At 47.9% G+C, this 20,928-nt stretch overlaps 1 protein-coding gene across 1 annotated transcript in view; it reads left to right on the forward strand.

The window, feature by feature from the left end:
- The window catches only part of plcg1 (phospholipase C, gamma 1), a 206,915-nt gene that overhangs the window by 71,276 nt on the left and 114,711 nt on the right, over positions 1 to 20,928 (forward strand). The window contains exons 2-3 of the mRNA XM_072515148.1: positions 8,852 to 9,016; positions 9,939 to 10,032. Coding sequence (XP_072371249.1) covers positions 8,852 to 9,016; positions 9,939 to 10,032 — 259 coding nt within the window. The remainder of the gene's footprint in view (positions 1 to 8,851; positions 9,017 to 9,938; positions 10,033 to 20,928) is intronic.

The following is a 20,928-nucleotide window of genomic DNA, read 5'->3' on the forward strand; positions in this document are numbered from 1 at the left end:
CCCGACACAGGGGATACAGGACAGGGTGCTTTCAGGGGTGTGGGTCGGAGAGGGCAAGGTGGCAGAGATTTACCGAGAGATGAGGGAAGAGGGGGAGGAGTTGGTGGGCGAACTAAAAGGAAAGTGGGAAGAAGAACTAGGGGAGGAGATAGAGGAGGGTATGTGGGCTGATGCCCTAAGCAGGGTAAATTCCCCTTCCTCATGCGCCAGGCTTAGCCTGATTCAATTTAAGGTGCTACATAGAGCACACATAACGGGAGCAAGATTGAGCAGGTTCTTTGGAGTGGAGGACAAATGTGGGAGTTGTGGCGGGAGCCCGGCAAACCACGCACATATGTTTTGGGCGTGCCCGGCACTGGAAGGGTATTGGAAGGGAGTGACGGGAGTGATTTCGAAGGTGGTGAAGGCCCGGGTCAAACCAGGCTGGGGGTTAGCTCTATTTGGAGTTGCGGAAGAGCCGGGAGTGCAGGAGGCGAAAGAGGCCGACGTTGTGGCCTTTGCGTCCCTAGTAGCCCGGCGCAGGATCCTACTCATGTGGAAGGAGGCGAAACCCCCCGGACTGGAGGCCTGGGTAAATGATATGGCGGGGTTTATTAAACTGGAGCAGATAAAGTTTGCCCTGAGAGGATCGGCTCAAGGGTTCACCAAGCGGTGGCAGCCATTTCTCGACTACCTAGGGGAACGTTAGAGGGAAGACAGATGACCAGCAGCAGCAACCCAGGGGGTGAGGGGGGGAGGGGGGAGGGGGGGGGGGTGGTGGTGGGGGTTTTAGTTTAGTTTAGGTCAAAAGATAATGGGGTTTTGTTACTTGTGTATTGTTAAAATTTTCTGTATTGTTATTGTTACGTTTGCTTTGTTAGAGGGGAAAAATTGTTGTTTGGGAAAAGATTTTCAAAAAAAAATTTTTTTTAAAAAGCAGCAGCTGCAGCAATCGCAGTACTACACCCAAGTGTCAAATTTGATGTTCCTGGTCAAGAGCTAGAGTGGGACTAGAGTTCTGCCTCAAGGCAAGAATGCTCTGAACCAAGTCACAGCTGGTATCTGTTGCTATTGACAGTGCAGAGAGCTGGTGGAGACCAGGGGCACCTTCAATCTCAGCTACGCTTTATGTGAAATCAGGTCCACCTCTGCTGTTGTGCCTTGATTCATTCAGATTTATCCACCCCAAATGGTGGCCAAATTATGTGAGCACAAACCCACCGACTATATGCGGGGAGTGGGGTGCCGGGGGTGTGGGGGGGGGGCTCTGTAAACATTGTCAGAAAATCTTGCGCCTTGCCTTCTTCCATTAGCCTGGCTGCTGTTGGACAACTGCAGATATTTGCGTTGCTAGCTGAGACCTCTCTCCAGAATGTGGGACGGTCAGTTGTGATATTTTTGTAAGCCCCCCGAACCCCTCACGCCATCCAGAGGTTCAGCGGCTACCTGGAGTATATCTACTGCTGTCCCAACTGGCCAACTGAGATTAGATAACTTGCAGCTCGAATTGGGGACCATTATGGTCCTGTATGGCTTGGTGACTTGCTGTTTAGGTCCGCTGTGTGGGGCTGGAGAAGAGTTGGTGAATATAGGGACAAATGCAGAACAGAAGAGGAAGGGAAGAATCAACCAACGTTCCCACTCCTGGTACATTCTAACGGGGGTGAGAGGTGTGTACATCCTGTGTGTCTATGTGTGCATGTGGATACTTCAGATAAAAACAGAATCAGTCTCTTGATGTAACGCCTCCTATGAAAAAGCCTATGATGTTTACCATCTGCCGTCATGTAGAATTGGCTCTTGGACGAGGTCTTACATAATCGAATCTCAACTGCGATGTTTCCATGCAGTTAAGCTGCCTGTTGTGTCCTTGGTCACTTTCTTTAGGGTGGCGAAAGAGAGGGGCAAGTTAGAGACCTTCAAGAATATAAAATGGTTTCCCATTTTATTTGTTTCACAATGGACTGAATTGTGTGGTTGATGTCAAATACACCTCCTCCTGGCACTATGTCCTAAGAGGGGTTTTGGTGAGCACAGATTTCCATTGGATTGATCCATGATTATGCTGAGCAAAAAGTACGGCAGCGGTTTGCCTTCTGCAGTGTGGCTGACCACGAAACTCTCCCCACCTGCCATATTAGAAGGACTTGCAGACTGATGATCAAGCTGTTTGGCCATGTTACGAATGCACCTTCCAGGGCGGAATGGTGGCGCAGTGGTTAGCACTGCTGCCTCAATGCGCTGAGGACCGGGTTTGATCCCGACCCCGGGTCACTGTCCATGTGGAGTTTGCACATTCTCCCCGTGTCTGCGTGGGTCTCACCCCCACAACCTAAAGATGTGCAGGCTAGGTGGATTTGCCACACTAAATTTCCCCTTAATTGGGTACTCTAAATGTTTTTTAAAATGACTGCACCTTCCTTAGCTAATCAAGTCCTGGAGCGCCTGCCCAGGGATACAGAGAGCTTTCCTACTTTCCCACTTGACCTCCCTATTAAATATGTGCACTACTAAATTCTGTCAATGAAATAGAATCACGGACTCTGTCAGCGTGGGTTTCCTCCGGGTGCTCCGGTTTCCTCCCACAGTTCAAAGATGTGCAGGTTAGGTGGATTGGCCATGCTAAATTGCCCCTTAGTGTCCAAAGATGTGTAGCTTAGGTGGGGTTACAGGGCTAGGACGAGGGAGTGGGCTTGGGTAGACTGCTCTATCGGAGGGGCAGTGTAGACACAATGGGCCAAATGGCCTCCTTCTGCACTGTAGGGATTCTATGGGACATGTGGGGAGGGATTCTCCATTAGCCGACGCCGGAATCAGGAAGTGCGATTTGGCGGGCAATAGCTGCCGATGGCAAAATCGCAGCAGGCGCCGATTTGACGCCAAATCACGGTTCTCCGTTACTTCGAAAATGGCATCAATGAGTTTCACTCCGCACGTACAGTAGACACCATTTGCATATCATTAACGGGCCCATCCCGGTACTGTCCAAGGCCTCGGTGATTCTCCGTCTTCGATGGGCCGAGTTCCCGACACCGTGGTTCGTTTCTGCTTTTAAAAATCGTTAAACCGGCGTGGCGGCTGCTGATGGAGAGAGGGGGTACGGAAGCTTTCCAACATCGCCATAGTTTGCTGACAGCTGTGCCGCTGGCTGGGGTGCTTCTGCCAGGGCTGGGGGGCGTAGTGGGGGGTGGCTAGGGGGTGGGCTGTCGGGGTCAGGGTATACGGACATGGAGCAGAATTGCCGCAGCCGGCAAGGCAGCCATGCAGCTGCGCATAACGCTAACAGCCCGCTTCGAACCTGGTGCCACGAGTCACATAGGTGCCCCCCTGGCCCCAGCCGACCCATCAGCTGTACGGGCGTGCTCCAGCACAACCAGTGCCATCTTGTTGGCTGGGATGAGTGTGTCTGCGGATTGTAATGTGTATGTGCGGCTGCAGCTTGTCAGCCTCCCGAGTGTCGATCATGGACCAGGTATATCCCGCACCATTTTTCAGTGGAATTGAGTGTGTTCCACGTGGCACCGGTGCTAGTCCCTCAACAGTAGTGGAATCGGCCCAGGTGCGGCGCCAGGTTTTCTGTCGTAAAAGTCCACGGATTCTCCATTGGCGTTAACACTTCGTTTCAGAAATGGAAAACTAACTCTGAAACTACTCAGTTAACAATCTATTAAAATGAATCATGCTTATAGACTGCATAATCTGAATAGAGTTGCAGAATAGCAATAGACTATTCGGTTAAGCAAATGTGTGCCAGTATTTCTGCTCCATATCCGTCCCGTGGTCTATTCCCTTTCTCCTGCTCAATGCATCGGAACCTTTAATATTCCTCTTTGTCAAGCAACTGTCTATATTATTTTTACAACTACTTTTGAACTCTGCTGCTTCAGTGGTCTAGTGGCAGAGAATTCCGCTTTCTAACCATGCTGCATATAACGATCATTTTTGCTCCCAATCTTCCCTTTAATTAATTTTTGTGGTAATCCTAGATTACTGGCCTCTTGTTACTGTCTTGCACTCTTGTCGGCCGCTGCCGTATCAGAGAATGCAGAGCTTCCATTTCTTTTCAAACCTTTTTAAATGCGTTTGGGCACATCCAAACGAAGCAAGGGGTTGCCTTTACAGGAGTAGGTTATGTTTCTGGGGAGAAATCTGGCAGATTTTCAAAGGCTGCTGGGTTGTCAGCTGAGGAGCAGCAGTGGAACAAAGCTGCCTCTGTTGAACGGGCAGACATCTGCTGAGGCCCGAGGCCTGCCTGCCAGAGCTGTCGACGTGAAGCCTGCAGTGGAAGCTAATTCATTCCTGTTGCAAATCAGGCATCCTTTACAACCAGGGCCCACTGCTCAATGCACAACCCAGCTGTTGGGGACGCCCCCCCCCCCCAATCGTCGAGCTGCGAGAGAGATATCAAATTCAGCTCAGACTTTATTGTGGAGCTCCCTCCAGTTAAGAAAGATTGCACTGTGGAATCTGAACAACCCTGGGCATTGTCTTTTCATCATTTTGATCCAAGCACACCCTGCTCCTATACATCTGTCCATCGTATCTTAGTGGGTAACACTCTCTCTCCTTCAGTCGGAAGGGTGTCGGTTTCAGTCCCACTCTCACAACGTGAGCACATAATCTCGGCTGACAGACCAGAGCAGTACTGAGAGAACGCTGTGCTGGACCAGCTCTTAGGATGAGATGTTGAACCGATTCCCTACCTTCCCCCTCCGCACAATGCAAAAGATTATTTTGAAGAAAGACAACGGAGGTTCTGCTGGCGGAGGGGATGTGAGGGAAACCTTTATCACCCAGAGGGTGGTGGGAGTTTGGAACTCGCTGTCTGAAAGGGTGGTTAAGGCAGAATAACTTTTTAATATAAATTTAGAGTTCCCAATTCTTTTTTTCCCAGTTAAGGGGCAATTTAGAACATAGAACATACAGTGCAGAAGGGGGCCATTCAGCCCATCGAGTCTGTACTGACCCACTTCCACCCTATCCCCGTAACCCAATAACCCCTCCTAACCTTTTTGGACACTAAGGGCAATTTATCATGGCCAATCCACCTAACCTGCGCATCTTTGGACTGTGGGAGGAAACCGGAGCACCCGGAGGAAACCCATGCAGACACAGGGAGAACGTGCAGACTCCGCACAGACAGTGACCCGGCAGGGAATTGAACCTGGGACCCTGGCGCAGTGAAGCCACAGTGCTAACCACTTGTGCTACCGTGCTGCCCTTAAATTTAGCGTGGCCAATCCACCTAGCCTGCATATCTTTCGGTTGTGGGGGGTGAAATCCACACAGACATGGGGAGAATGTGCAAACTCCACACAGACAGTGACCTGGGGCCGGGATTGAACCCTGGTCCTCAGCGCCATGAGGCAGCAGTGCTAACCACTGTGCCACCATGCTGCCCGAAGAAGCATTTAGATGTGCACGTGTGATGACGAGGCATACAAGACCATAAGCCAAGTGCTGGAAAATGGGATTATACAATGTTTAGATGGTTGTTTTTGACCAGTGAAGGCATGATGGTCTGAGGGGCCTTTTCTGTGCTGTACACCTCTGTGGCTCTAATAGCAGAAGATCAGAAGATTGGACAGAATTTAAGAACCATCCAAGAATGACTAGAAAGGTAATAAAGAGGCAGAAAGCAGAGTATGAGAAAAGGATAGCTGGTAATATAAAAGCAGACAGTAAGAGCGTCTATAAGGGGAGTGGCGTGTGGCGCAGTGGTTAACACTGAGACTGCGGCGCTGAGGTCCCAGGTTCAATCCCGTCTCTGGGTCACTGTCCGTGTGGAGTTTGCACATTCTCCCCATGTCTGCGTGGGTTTCACCCCCACAACCCAAAGATGTGCAGGTTAGGTGGATTGGCCACTCTAAATTGCCCCTAAAAAACAAATTGGAAATAAAAAAAAAAAAAATAACTGGGCACTCTAAATTTTTTTTAAAAGAGCGACTATAAGTATTTGAATAGTAAGAAATAACTAAAGCTGGCGTTGGTCGCCGAGAGAGAGTCTGGGGATTTAATCATGGAAAACAAAGAAATGACAGAGACATTGAACAGGAGTTATGCACCTGGCTTCACAATAGGGGTTATGAATTCAACTCCCACTATAGAAACCTGAACACAGAAATCTAGGCTGGCACCCCAGTGCAGTAGTGAGGGAGTGCTGCGCTGCCAGAGGTGCAGTCCTTCCGTGCAGTGGTGATTCTTGGTGTCCTGCTTGGGCACTATATGGAAGAAGAGTGGAGAAGTTCTGCCCAACGTACTACCCAATGTATTTACCCTCAACCAACATCACTTCCACAAAAAATCACTTTGCCTAAGTTAGTTGCTACATTTCCTTCATTAAAACAGTGACATGCATTAAAAGAGCTTTGTTGTCTGCAAAACCCTGTGGGACATCCTTGAGGTCATGAAAGGCACTATAGATATGCAAGGATGACTCGATTGATTCCAGAGGTGAGGGGTTTGCCGTATGAGGGGAGATTGAACAGTTTAGGCCTGTACTCTCTAGAGTTTAGAAGAATGAGGGGAGATCTAATTGAGGTGTACAAGACGTTAAAAGTTATGGATAAAGTAGATGGGGAGCAGATGCTTCCTCTTGTGGGGCGTTCTTGAACGAGAGGTCATAATCTTAGAATAAGAGGTAGCGAATTTTAAACAGATTTGAAGAGAAACTACTTCTCCCAAAGGGTTGTGAATCTGTGGAATTCGCTACCCCAGAGTGCGGTGGATGGAGGGACAGTGAGTCAACTTAACGAGGAGTTAGACAGATTTTTAATTGGTAATGGGTTCAAGGGTTATTGAAAACGGCCAGGACGGTGGAGTTGAGGCCAGGATGGGATCAGCCATGAGGATGTTGGCTCGGGAGGCTAAATTGCCTACTCCTGCTCCTATTTCATGTGTTCTAGGGAGGAGATGCTCTGGCTGATTTCGTCATCCAGCTCTGTAGCATTGTAGGGAACAGATGAAGAACGTATCAGCCATGATCGAATGGCAGAGTACACTCCATGGGCCGAATGGCCCAATTCTGCTCCTTTACCGTATGAATTTATAAGTCTTTCTTTCCTCTTCTCTTTTTTTTCTCTGCTGAGATGCAACAACAACTTATACAAGGCAGGATTTCACCTGTTCCCAGAACGAGGTTTTTCTTGCAACAGGTCGCTAACCGGTCTCCAGAGTCTTATAGCTTGAGGGGCGCCACTCTGTATCAAACGTGGCTGTCTGCGTGGGTTTCCTCCGGGTGCTCCGGTTTCCCCCCACAAGTTCCCGAAAGACGTGCTTGTCGGGTGAATTGGTCATTCTGAATTCTCCCTCCGTGTACCCGAACAGGCGCCGGAGTGTGGCGTCTAGGGGATTTTCACAGTAACTTCATTGCAGAGTTAATGTAAACCTACTTGTCACACTAATAAAAGATTATTATTAAAGCAGCCAGAAACACTTCACAGGAGGGTTATAAAACAACCCACGCAGACACAGGGAGAACGTGCAGACTCCGCACAGTCTTAGAGCAAAGCGAGGTATAGAATTGGAATTCCAGAGCTCAGAGCCCAGGCCACCAATTAAAGAGTAATTTTAATTGGGAATGCACAAGAGGTCTGGTTAGAGGAGATCACGCCGCTCCAACGCCGGGCCACCGATACTCCGGCGACCGGAGAATCACGCCCGCGCGGTCGCCGCGGCTCCGGTTTGGGGCCGCTGGAATAGGCCCCCGCGGCAATTGTCCGCGGGCGATGGGCCGAACTCCTGCCGTGCCCCGTCGGTGTGGTTCAAACCTGGTACCCCGGCGAGAGCTCGGACCCATGGCCACTGTGGAGGTCCTGATGGGGGGGACCTGACTCTGGGGGGGCCTCCACGGGGTCCAGGCCCACTATTGGGGGCTTCCAATTGGAGGGCGGCCGCGATCTGGGGGGGTCCAACCTCCTTCGGCGCGGGCCCGCTGTTAGGTCCCTGACATGTTGCTCCGCACCGGCGCAGAGACGGCCGTCACGCGCATGCGCGGACCCGTGCCGGCCATGCAGGGCCCTAAAAACCGGAATATTGCTGGGACAGGAGGCCTGTTGACGCCGGCGTACACCACTCCGGTGTTTACGCCGGCGTCAACACTCGGCCGGGATTTCGGAGAATCCCGGCCGAGATATCTCCCAGGGATAGCACAGGACTTGAATATTGCTGAAAACAAAAGCGTGTTGTCGAAGCTTTTTGTCTCGCACTCATCAGGCCAAACACAAGAATGCCAAATTTTAAACAATCACAACAATTTAAGCTACAAGACAAAGAGGGTGCTGATTGGCTGGCAAGGCAACTTTGATTGGCCAAGATGTTGCCATGGAGCAGGCAGTGGGGAACCAAAGACTCCAAGCTCCCAGATAATCCAAAAAAGGTGCAAGGCTGGATCATATTCCTTTTGTTTGTGGAGAACGGGCCCCTACGTATGAATGTACGTCCTTCTGGCAAGATTAAATGAGCCACGTTATGAGCTCAACTGATGAGCATAAATTGGATGTTAGTGTAGCTATTAGCACACTCTGAAGGCCTCCATACTTGCCTGATTTTTGTCCCTGGGTCCTATTCTGAATAGCAACCTGAATGTAAAATGAAAGTTTGAAATGCATTGCAATTAGGTTTAGATTGAAATAAACCTGTTTAGCTTTCAGCTTTGCTGACAAATGTTTTGCATTCTCCTCATGGCTTGCAAAACTTGAACTATGTGAACAGCTGTACCAGCTCCTGCACGAACAAGGTTATGCACCAACAGCAGTGTTGTGATTTAAATCTCAATCCTTTGGCGTGTAAAGCAGGAAAGTAGGGAGACGGATTGACATCAAAAGGCCCGACCAGCACTCTTGATTTGATAAATCTTTTCTTTCTCTTTCAGTTGATATTCGGGAAATCAAAGAGATTCGCTCAGGAAGAAATTCCCGGGATTTTGAACGATACCAGGACGACCCAGCCAAACCTGATTTATCCCGGCCTGATTTAACTCACTGTTTCGTCATTCTCTATGGCATGGAGTTCCGTCTAAAAACCCTCAGTCTAGCAGGTAATTTTATGAAGCCTGCAAAATTCCTTTCTACACTTGGCCATCTCTCCAGTTCAAACCACTGCTTCATAATAGTTCTGTCTCAGCAGCACTTCATCTTCATATATATGGGCAGCACGGTGGTGCAGTGGTTAGCACTGCGGCCTCACGGCACCTTGGTCCCAGGTTCGATCCCGGCTCTAGGTCACTGTCCGTGTGGAGTTTGCACATTCTCCCCCTGTTTGTGTGGGTTTCGCCCCCATAACCCAAAGATGTGCAGGGTAGGTGGATTGGCCATGCTAAATTGCCCCTTAATTGGAAAAAAAAAATGAATTGGGTACTCTAAATGTAAAAAAAAACTTCATATTTACGTCCTTCAGTTCATTATTTTCCCATCCTCTTTAGCTCACCTTACGTCTGGCATTCTCTGCGATTGCCAGACGATAGTCGGCAGCTGAGGGGGAGGGCGGGGGGGCTGTCAAGAGAGAATGGAGAGAGAGAAGCCACTTGTGGGCAAATATTCTCTCTCTTCCAATTGCCTTGGCACAGCAGTAGAAGGGAACTGGCCATTCGTGCGCACCAGCTTCCCCAACGCAAATTAGCCGGAAGTTAATGGCACTTTTGGACGATAGATGCAATATTCTCACACTGCCAGTAACTGACTCCAATCAACAACATGCCACAGTTTGTTAGGGAGGTTTAAATTGCTGTAGAAGGATAATTCTGTTCCAGTCAGCTAGCCAGCCAATCTGGCAATTGTAAGGCGATATATGAATGAATGATTCACTGATTTACATTAGGGTAGATTGCTTGATTACGTGCAGATGTTGTACTGATTGAACACCAGTGCCAGCAGAAACCTGCAGGCTATTACACGCGGCCAGTCTTTGGAGAATGACTTTGTACTCCTTCTCATGCTCTCTTCTTGTCACGCTCCGCACAGCTACCTCAGAGGAAGAGATGAACATGTGGACAACTGGGCTGAACTGGCTTTTGGCAGACACCATGAAATCACCAACTCCACTTCAGATAGAAAGGTAAAAGAAAAATGGCAAACTGGGACAGGGTGTGTGTTTGCATTGGATAAGTCTTGGTTGTCTAAAGTGAGCCATTGACTGTGTATCTAGTCAATGCAGATACTTAATAAAATTGTATATTCCCGGGGAAGCGGATTGTCCCTTCTCAGTACCTTGGGCGTAGAATCATACGATACAGAAGGAGGCCATTCAGCTCATTGAGGCTGTGCCAACTCTTTGAAAGAGCCGTTCAATTAGTCCCACTTCCCTGTTCCTTGTCCATAAACATGCAAATCTTTCCCTTCAAATATATATCCAATTCCCTTTTGAAAATGACTTGTTTTTCTCTGCCTTTCAGAAATTCTCAGTAATGATTAGTGACTGCACGCACCCTTCCCCCAACCCTTAATTTTTGCCATTTATCAGCACATGCCTGATTCCAGAACTAAAAACACTCAAAAATAAATACTTTCCTTTTAAATTCGAAATCAATGTCATATTGCACCAAGGAATCAGATGAGTAGGGAAATACGACAAATTCCCTGGTGGGAGTAATCTATAGGTCCCCAAACATTAGTTCTGCAATGGGGCACAGTATAAACCAGGAAATATTGGAGGCTTGTAAGAAAAGTACAACAATAATCATGGGTGATTTTAATATGCATATAGACTGGATTAATCAAATTGGCAAGGGTAACCTAGAGGGAGAGTTCATTCAATGAATTAGAGATTGTTTCTTGGAGCAATATGTTGTGGAACCAACCAGAGAGCAGGCTAATCTGGATTTGTTGTTGAGGGATTAATTAATGACTTCATTAATGATCCCCAAGGGAAGAGTGATCATAGTATGCTAAAATTTAAAATTCAATTCAAGGGTGAGAAATCCCACGCTGGAGTCCCACACCCTTGCTCTGGAGCCCCACGCCCATGTTCTGGTGTCCCACGCTCGAGTTCTGGAGTCCCAGGCTCACGTTCTGGTGTCCCAGGCTCGCCTTCTGGTGTCCCAGGCTCGAGTTCTGGAGTCCCAGGTTTGAGTTCTGGAGTCCCAGGCTCACGTTCTGGTGTCCCAGGCTCACGTTCTGGTATCCCAGGCTCGCCTTCCGGTGTCCCAGGCTCGAGTTCTGATGTCCCAGGTTCGTGTTCTGGAGTCCCAGACTCGCATTCTGGTGTCCCAGGCTCACGTTCTGGTGTCCCAGGCTCACGTTCTGGTGTCCCAGGCTCACGTTCTGGTGTCCCAGGCTCGAGTTCTGACGTCCCAGGTTTGTGTTCTGGAGTCCCAGGCTCGCATTCTGGTGTCCCAGGCTCACGTTCTGGTGTCCCAGGCTCACGTTCTGGTGTCCCAGGCTCGAGTTCTGGAGTCCAAGGCTTGAGTTCTGGAGTCCCAGGCTCGCGTTCTGGTGTCCCAGGCTCGTGTTCTGGAGTCCCAGGCTCGCGTTCTAGTGTCCCAGGCTTGAGTTCTGGAGTCCCAGGTTCGAGTTCTGGAGTCCCAGGTTCGGGTTCTGGAGTCCCAGGCTTGAGTTCTGGAGTCCCAGGTTCGAGTTCTGGAGTCCCAGGCTCACGTTCTGGAGTCTCAGGCTCGCGTTCTGGTGTCCCAGGCTTGCGTTCTGGTGTCCCATGCTTGAGTTCTGGAGTCCCAGGTTCGGGTTCTGGTGTCCCAGGCTCGCGTTCTGGAGTCCCAGGTTCGAGTTCTGGAGTCCCAGGTTCGAGTTCTGGAGTCCCAGTCTCGCATTCAGGTGTCCCAGGCTCGCGTTCTGGAGTCCCAGGTTCGAGTTCTGGAGTCCCAGGCTCTCATTCTGGTGTCCCAGGCTCGCGTTCTGGAGTCCCAGGCTCGTGTTCTGGAGTCCCAGGCTCGAGGTCTGGTGTCCCAGGTTCGAGTTCTGATGTCCAGGCTCGCGTTCTGCAGTCTCAGGCTCGCGTTCTTGTGTCCCAGGCTTGCGTTCTGGTGTCCCATGCTTGAGATCTGGAGTCCCAGGTTTGTGTTCTGGTGTCCCAGGCTCGCGTTCTGGAGTCCCAGGCTCGGGTTCTGGAGTCCCAGGTTCGAGTTCTGGAGTCCCAGTCTCGCGTTCTGGTGTCCCAGGCTCGCGTTCTGGTGTCCCAGGCTCAAGTTCTGGAGTCCCAGGCTCGAGGTCTGGTGTCCCAGGTTCGAGTTCTGATGTCCCATGCTCGCGTTGTGGTGTCCCAGGCTCACGTTCTGGTGTCCCAGGCTCGCATTCTGGTGTCCCAGGCTCGAGTTCTGGAGTCCCAGGCTTGAGTTCTGGAGTCCCAGGCTTGAGTTCTGGAGTCCCAGGCTCGCGTTCTGGTGTCCCAGGCTCATGTTCTGGTGTCCCAGGTTTGTGTTCTGGAGTCCCAGTCTCGCGTTCTGGAGTCCCAGGTTCGCGTTCTGGAGTCCCAGGCTCCGTTCTGGAGTCCCAGGCTCGCGTTCTGTTGTCCCAGGTTCGAGTTCTGGAGTCCCAGGCTCGCGTTCTGGAGTCCCAGGCTCGCGTTCTGGAGTCCCAGGCTCGCGTTCTGGAGTCCCAGGCTCGCGTTCTGGAGTCCCAGGCTCGTGTTCTGGAGTCCCAGGCTTGTGTTCTGGTGTCCCAGGCTCGAGTTCTGGAGTCCCTGGTTCGAGTTCTGGTGTCCCAGGCTCGCGTTGTGGTGTCCCAGGCTCACGTTCTGGTGTCCCTGGCTCGCGTTCTGGAGTCCCAGGCTCACGTTCTGGAGTCCCAGGCTCACGTTCTGGAGTCCCACAAAGGTAATTATGACGGCATGAGGACAGATTTGGCTGGGGCTGAGCAGGAAGACTAAAAGGGAGGACAGTTGATGAGCAGTACCAATTGTTTCAGGACATATTCAATTCCTCCCAACTAAAGTATATTCCAGAGAGGAAGAAAGATTGTCTGTGGGGGGAAAAACATCTATGGCTAAGCAAGGTAGTAAAGATACATAAAGATAAAAACTAAGGCATACCATAGTGCAAAGGCCAGTGGCAGGCTGGAAGATTGGGAAACTTTTAAAGATCAATAAAGGGTTACTAAAAAAGTAAAGGTAGATTATGATGGGGCAGCACGGTGGCGTAGTGGTTAGCACCAATGCCTCATGGTGCCGAGATCCCAGCTTCGATCCTGGCTATGGGTCACTGACCTCGTGGTGTTTGCACATTCTCCCCGTGCTTGTGTGAGTTTCACCCGCACAACCCAGAGATGTGCAGGGTAGATGCATTGGCCACACTAAATTGCCCCTTAATTGGAAAAAATGAATTGGGCACTCTAAATTTATTTTTAAAAACACTGCTGCCTACGACGTTGAGGACCCGAGTTCGATCCCGATCCTGGGTCACTGTTCGTGTGGAGTTTGCACATTCTCCTCATGTCTGTGTGGGTTTCACCCCCACAACCCAAAGATGTGCAGGCTAGATGGATTGGCCACACTAAATTGCCCCTTAATTGGAAAATAATAATTGGGTATATTTTATATCCGGTAAAGAGAAATGTTCAAAGAAAATTATGAAAACAGTCTGTCCCTATGGTTTTATCTCCAGGGTTGCACACAGCAGTGTCCTGGAGATTTATCTTCAATTCCTGGAGATTCTTGTCCAACTCTGGAAGTTGGCAATCCTAAGTAGGATATATGTAGAAGGAGTGTACGGAGTTTCCAGCTCCTGAACCTGTGCCTGGAGAGAGGAGTAAACTTCGATTCAGACCCTGAAACAGTCTTGTTCTTCTGTGGGTTTTGAGTTACCTGCTAGTTTGTGAGGAAGTCGCCTTTTTTTAATTGTTAAAATTGTTTTTTAATTGTTTCATGAAATGTGGTCATCACTGGGTAAGTCAGCATTTGTCCCCCATCCCTAATTGCCCTTCAGAGGGTGGTGATGAACTGCTGCCTTGAACTATCGCAGTCCATCTGGTTTAGGTGAACCCACAGTGCTGTACAGAAGGGAAGCTGGTAAACCTTTGCTGCTCTCCCTCTATAGCAAGAACATCCTTCCTCAGATAAGGACAACAATACTGCACACATTATTCCAGATGTGGCCTCACCAATGCCTTATACAATTTCAGTAAAATCTCCATGTTCCTCTACTCAAATCCTCTCGCTATGACACCATTTCCCTTCTTTACTTCCTGCTGTACCTGCACGCTTACTTTCAGTGACTGATGCACTGGGACACCAAGGTCTCGCTGAGTATTCACCTCTCTCAATTTACGGCAGTTCAAATAATAATCTGCCGTCCTATTTTTTGCCACCGAAGCGGATAACCTCACTCTGTCAAGTGCTGCCTTGTTGTCAAGGGCAGTCACTCTCATCTCCCCTCTGGCATTCAGCTCTTTTGTCCATGTTGGGACCAGGACTGTAATGAGGTGCAGAACCGAGTGGCCCTGGCGGAACTCAAATTGTGTACCGATGAACAGGTTATTGCTGTGAAGGCAGCACCGGGGCGCAGTGGATAGCACTACTGCCACACGGCGCCGAGGTCCCAGGTTCGATCCCGGCTCTGAGTCACTGTCCGTATGGAGTTTGTACACTCCCCCCGTGTTTGCGTGGGTTTCGCCCCCACAACCCAAAAGATGTGCAGGTTAGGTGGATTGGCCACGCTAAATTGCCCCTTAATTGGAAAGATGAATTGGGTACTCAAAATTTATTTTTAAAAAAGAAAAAAAAGGTTCTGACTGCGAAAGTGCCATCACTTTGCTGCTCTTTTAAAATTAAACTCAATTATTTTGGCAGCTCTTGTGTATGTTCCAGCAATCACTGCGTAACCACCGTTACTTTTTATTGTGCAAAATTGCAATTTGCCCGTGGTGCTACAGTTTTGTTTCCATGATGCAAGAATCACCTTACAACACCGAACTAAAACTAGCAGGAAGCAATAAACAGGTTGAAGAAAAATTAATCTGGTTGCCAAATTTGGGCCAAAACTCCCATATGATTTGCTCCTGACTGCAGAGAGTAACATTATAGAAAAATGGCATTTTATCTTTTACCGGCTCCAATGAGGTGCAGTTCCTTGCTGGCTGTGGGTGGCCGCTGTCACCCAGCTCCGATGTACTTTGGTGCCTAACCTTGGCTACTCCTTGTCCAGAGATCAGGACACTGAGTGGTGGGGGCCCATCACAGCACAGTTGCGCACACCATCTCCAAGCAACCATTTAGGAACAGGAGTCAGCCATTCAGCCCCTCAAGCCTGGTCTGCTGTTCTGTTAGATCCTGGCTGATCTCTATCTCCGCTCCATCTCAAGCTGAATCCAGTCGCAAAATACCGCAGAGACTGGAAATTTCAAATAAAAACAGAAAATGGTGGAAACGCTCAGCAGGTCTGACAGAATCGGGGGAGAGAGAGAAAGAGTGTTTACGTTTCAGGTCCTCGAGGTGACGGACTGAAATGTTAACTCTGTTTCTCTTCTGAGGTCCCAGGTTCGATCCCGGCTCTGGGTCACTGTCCGTGTGGAGTTTGCACATTCTCCCCGTGTTTGCGTGGGTTTCACCCCCACAACCCAAAGATGTGCAGGGTAGGTGGATTGGCCACGCTAAATTGCCCCTTAATTTGATAAAACGAATTGGGTACTCTAAATTTTTAGAATTTTTTTAAAAAAAACTGTTTCCACCAGTGCAGCCAGTCTTGCCTGAGTGTCTCCAATGTTTTCTGCTTTAATTATGTCATAACCTCCCTTTTTTATTTAAAGTTCCTCCACTCTCAAGGCCGGCATTTCTACCATCCCTAATTGCCATTGAGAGGGTGATGGTGAGCCAACTTCTGGGACAGAACTGAATGGCATGCAAGGCCGTTTCAGAGCAGCTATGAGTCACGCACATAGTTGTAAGTCTGCTGTTGCATGTCAACCAGACTGGGTAAAGACAGCAGATTTCCATCCCTAAGTTACATTAGTGAACCAGATGAGCTCCTGTAGTATTTGCATTATCACCATTGCTGATATTACCGTTTATTTATTTTATTAACTGAATCTTAAATTCCCTAGCTCCTGTGGTGGGATTTGAACACAGCTCTCTGGATCTTAGTCTAGACCCAGATTGTGAGGCCAGTAAGATAATTACTAAAATAATTGTAGCCTTTGATACCATGGTCCTCAAAACTCTTCCCTAACATAAACCTAGCCATCTCGGGTTCGACAATATTGGAGTTGCTACCAGGAGTCACTGGAAAGTGATTTGACGCAGAAATCCTGGCTGTTTTTTTTTAACCATCCCAAGTCCAGAAGTTTTTGAGGCCAATTATAGCACGTCCTGCAGTAGTCCTAGTTCAGGTCAGCATGGCTGAGGGGACCTTATTTAAAGAAGGTGACTCCCATGTCCTTTACACCTCCGTCAGAGGAAATAGTTTCTTGTTTCTACCCTGCTGAATTCTTTTCACTTTTAAACACCTGAGTCATAGAAATCATAGAATTTACAGAGCAGAAGGAGGCCATTCGACCCATCGAGTCTGCACCGGCCCTTGGAAAGAGCACACTACTTAAGCCCCTTCCTCCACCCTATCCCCATAACCCAGTAACACCACCTAACCTATTGGACACTAAGGGGCAATTTACCATGGCCGATCCACCTAACCTGCACATCTTCAGACAGTGGGAGGAAACCGGAGCACCTGGAGGAAACCCACGCACACACGGGGAGAACGTGCAAACTCCACACAGTTACCCGAGGCCGAAACTGAACCTGGGACTCTGGAGCTGTGAGGCAGCAGTGCTAACCACTGTGCTACTATGCCACCCCTCTAACTAATGTGGCATGGGGATGGGAACCGATGCAGGAAGTAGGAAGGTAGTACAATAGGGACAGAAACAAAAGGCAGTAAGGGGGAAAGTGTAAGGCAGAGAAGCCATAGTCAAAAATCAAAAAGGGCGACAGTACAAGGTACAGTGACTGAGGGGAGCTCAGTGAATAGGACCAGTAATACTAAAGGAATAAAACGGGAAGTAAAAACATTAATGGTAAGCGACACGGCAGGTTGTTACATGAAGATATGGGTTCAACGACAAGGAAAATTAGGAGAAAAGTTAAGAGGAAATATAATTTAGGAGAGGTTACTGATCGAGGTGTTAAGATTCAGAACAGAGGTAAAAAAGCCAACATAAGTGTACTTTACCTGAATGCCCGTAGTATTCGGAATAAGGTAAATGAGTTGATGGCGCAAATCATCGTGAATGACTATGATTTAGTGGCCATTACTGAAACATGGTTAAAGGATGGTCACGACTGGGAGTTAAATATCTAAGGGTATCAAACTATACGGAAGGACAGAGTGGATGGTAAGGGAGGTGGTGTAGCTCTGTTATTTAAGGATGACATCCCGGCAATAGTAAGGGATGACATCGGTGCTATGGAGGATAAGGTTGAATCCATTTGGGTGGAAATCAGGAATAGTAAGGCGAAAAAGTCACTGATAGGAGTAGTCTATAGGCCACCAAATAGTAACATTATGGTGGGGCAGGCAATAAACAAAGAAATAACGGATGCATGTAGAAATGTACAGCAGTTATCATGGGGGATTTTAATCTACATGTCGATTGGTTTAACCAAGTCGGTCAAGGCAGCCTTGAGGAGGAGTTTATAGAATGTATCCGCGATAGTTTCCTAGAACAGTATGGAATGAAACCTACGAGGGAACAAGCGGTCCTAGATCTGGTCCTGTGTAATGAGACAGGATTGATTCATGATCTCATAGTAAGGGATCCTCTCAGAGGGAGCGATCACAATATGGTGGAATTTAAAATACAGATGGAGGGTGAGAAGGTAAAATCAAACACTAGTGTTTTGTGCTTAAACAAAGGAGATTACAATGGGATGAGAGAAGAACTAGCTAAGGTAGACTGGGAGCAAAGACTTTATGGTGAAACAGTTGAGGAACAGTGGAGAACCTTCCAAGCGATTTTTCACAGTGCTTAGCAAAGGTTTATGCCAACAAAAAGGAAGGACGGTAGACAGAGGGTAAATCGACCGTGAATATCTAAGGAAATAAGGGAGAGTATCAAATTGAGGGAAAAAGCATACAAAGTGGCAAAATTAGTGGGAGACTAGAGGACTGGGAAATCTTTAGGGGGCAACAGAAAGCTACTAAAAAAGCTATAAAGAAGAGTAAGATAGATTATGAGAGTAAACTTGCTCAGAATATAAAAACAGATAGTAAAAGTTTCTACAAATATATAAAACAAAAAAGAGTGGCTAAGGTAAATATTGGTCCTTTAGAGGATGAGAAGGGAGATTTAATAATGGGAGATGAGGAAATGGCTGAGGAACTGAACAGGTTTTTTGGGTCGGTCTTCACAGTGGAAGACACAAATAACATGCCAGTGACTGATACAAATGAGGCTATGACAGGTGAGGACCGTGAGAGGATTGTTATCATTAAGGAGGTAGTGATGGGCAAACTAATGGGGCTAAAGGTAGACAAGTCTCCTGGCCCTGATGGAATGCATCCCAGAGTGCTAAAAGAGATGGCTAGGGAAATTGCAAATGCACTAGTGATAATTTACCAAAATTCACTAGACTCTGGGGTGGTCCCAGCGGATTGGAAATTAGCAAACGTGACACCACTATTTAAAAAAGGAGGTAGGCAGAAAGCGGGTAATTATAGGCCAGTGAGCTTACCTTCGGTAGTAGGGAAGATGCTGGAATCTATCATCAAGGAAGAAATAGTGAGGCATCTGGATGGAAATTGTAACATTGGGCAGGCGCAGCATGGGTTCATAAAGGGCAGGTCGTGCCTAACTAATTTAGTGGAATTTTTTGAGGACATTACCAGTGCAGTAGATAACGGGGAGCCAATGGATGTGGTATATCTGAATTCCCAGAAAGCCTTTGACAAGGTGCCACACAAAAGGTTGCTGCATAAGATAAAGATGCATGGCATTAAGGGGAAAGTAGTTGCATGGATAGAGGATTGGTTAATTAATAGAAAGCAAAGAGTGGGGATTAATGGGTATTTCTCTGGTTGGCAATCAGTAGCTAGTGGCGTCTCTCAGGGATCAGCGTTGGGCCCACACCTGTTCACAATTTACATAGGTGATTTGGAGTTGGGGACCAAGGACAATGTTTCCAAGTTTGCAGACGACACTAAGATGAGTGGTAAAGCAAAAAGTGCAGAGGATACTGGAAGTCTGCAGAGGGATTTGGATAGGCTAAGTGAATGGGCTAGGGTCTGGCAGATGGAATACAATGCTGACAAATGTGAGGTTATCCATTTTGGTAGGAATAACAGCAAAAGGGATTATTATTTAAATGATAAAATATTAAAACACGCTGCTATGCAGAGAGACCTGTGTGTGCTAGTGCATGAGTTGCAAAAAGTTGATTTACAGGTGCAACAGGTGATTACGAAGGCGAATGGCATTTTGTCCTTCATTGCTAGAGGGATGGAGTTTAAGACTAGGGAGGTTATGCTGCAATTGTATAAGGTGTTAATGAGGCCACACCTGGAGTATTGTGTTCAGTTTTGGTCTCCTTACTTGAGAAAGGACGTACTGGCATTGGAGGGTGTGCAGAGGAGATTCACTAGGCTAATCCCAGAGCTGAAGGGGTTGGATTACGAGGAGAGGTTGAATAGACTGGGACTGTACTCATTGGAATTTAGAAGGATGAGAGGGGATCTTATAGAAACATATAAAATTATGATGGGAATAGATAGGATAGATGCGGGCAGATTGTTTCCACTGGCGGGTGAAAGCAGAACTAGGGGGCATAGCCTCAAAATAAGGGGAAGTAGATTTAGGACTGAGTTTATGAGGAACTTCTTCACCCAAAGGGTTGTGAACCTATGGAATTCCTTGCCCAGTGAAGCAGTAGAGGCTCCTTCATTAAATGTTTTTAAGATAAAGATAGATCGTTTTTTTGAAGAATAAAGGGATTAAGGGTTCTGGTGTTTGGGCCGGAAAGTGGAGCTGAGTCCACAAAAGATCAGCCATGATCTCATTGAATGGCGGAGCAGGCTCGAGGGGCCAGATGGCCTACTCCTGCTCCGAGTTCTTATGTTCTTATGTTCTAACCTCAATACTCAAAGAAATACAGGCCAAGCCTGTGTTCATAATATAACGTCAAGCAAATTCATTTAGCAACTTTCTTTTTTTTAAATTCCTTTATCAGAGTTACAACGCCAGATCTCAGAGTGTGGACAGGGGCAAACCCTAATCCAGCTCCTTGCCTGCTCCAAAAGACCATTCAAATTGAATCCAATTCATGGTCCCCACAAGAGAGACGTGGCCAGATCCAGGCATTACACCTGACCTCACGCTCATCTTAGCCAAAAGGCTGAAAAGCGATTGATTTAGCAACTTTCTGACAATGGCTCCCATTACCGGAAAATTATTCCTACAGTCGGGAGTTTTAGTATCTGAACCATGAGAAGACAATGGATAATGGGTGAAATCTGTATACTCATGGTGATTTGTACAAATTGGAGCCCATTTCCCAGGGTTTGGGTAATGGCTCACTGATCTGCCAAAGGCTTGTGTTCGTGTCCTGGGAGATCTGCCCGAGCGAGTACAAGCCTAGCACGTGTTCAGCTTTCCCGTCACACCAACAATGCTAATGGGAACCACTCACACAACCGAACAGGGCAAGCAGGCGGTTAACACAGAAGCATCCAGTTATATTTCATGAGCAACGCTTGCCAAGATTTTGCTGATATCTTGTAAGAAGTGCAAGGGAGGATTTTTGCAAGCCCAGATGACATCTCAATTTGTTGGCAATGTGGTTGCTGGTAATCGTACATTGTGGAAAACAGGGCCCCAGTCTCATTTGATAAAAATGTGAATGAAGTGAATGGAGTTTGAGAATCTCATCCCAGTTCCTGGTGGGCGTAAATCTAAAGTGAATATTATTTGTGAAAGCCAGGGGGTGAAGGGTAAAACTGGAGCCCATCTTTACATATTTTTATATGCATTTATTTATTACCAACATACAATTCCTCACCCAATCAGTCCCTATTTATAG

The sequence above is a fragment of the Scyliorhinus torazame genome, chromosome 8, assembly GCF_047496885.1.
Source record: "Scyliorhinus torazame isolate Kashiwa2021f chromosome 8, sScyTor2.1, whole genome shotgun sequence".
NCBI lineage: Eukaryota > Metazoa > Chordata > Chondrichthyes > Carcharhiniformes > Scyliorhinidae > Scyliorhinus > Scyliorhinus torazame.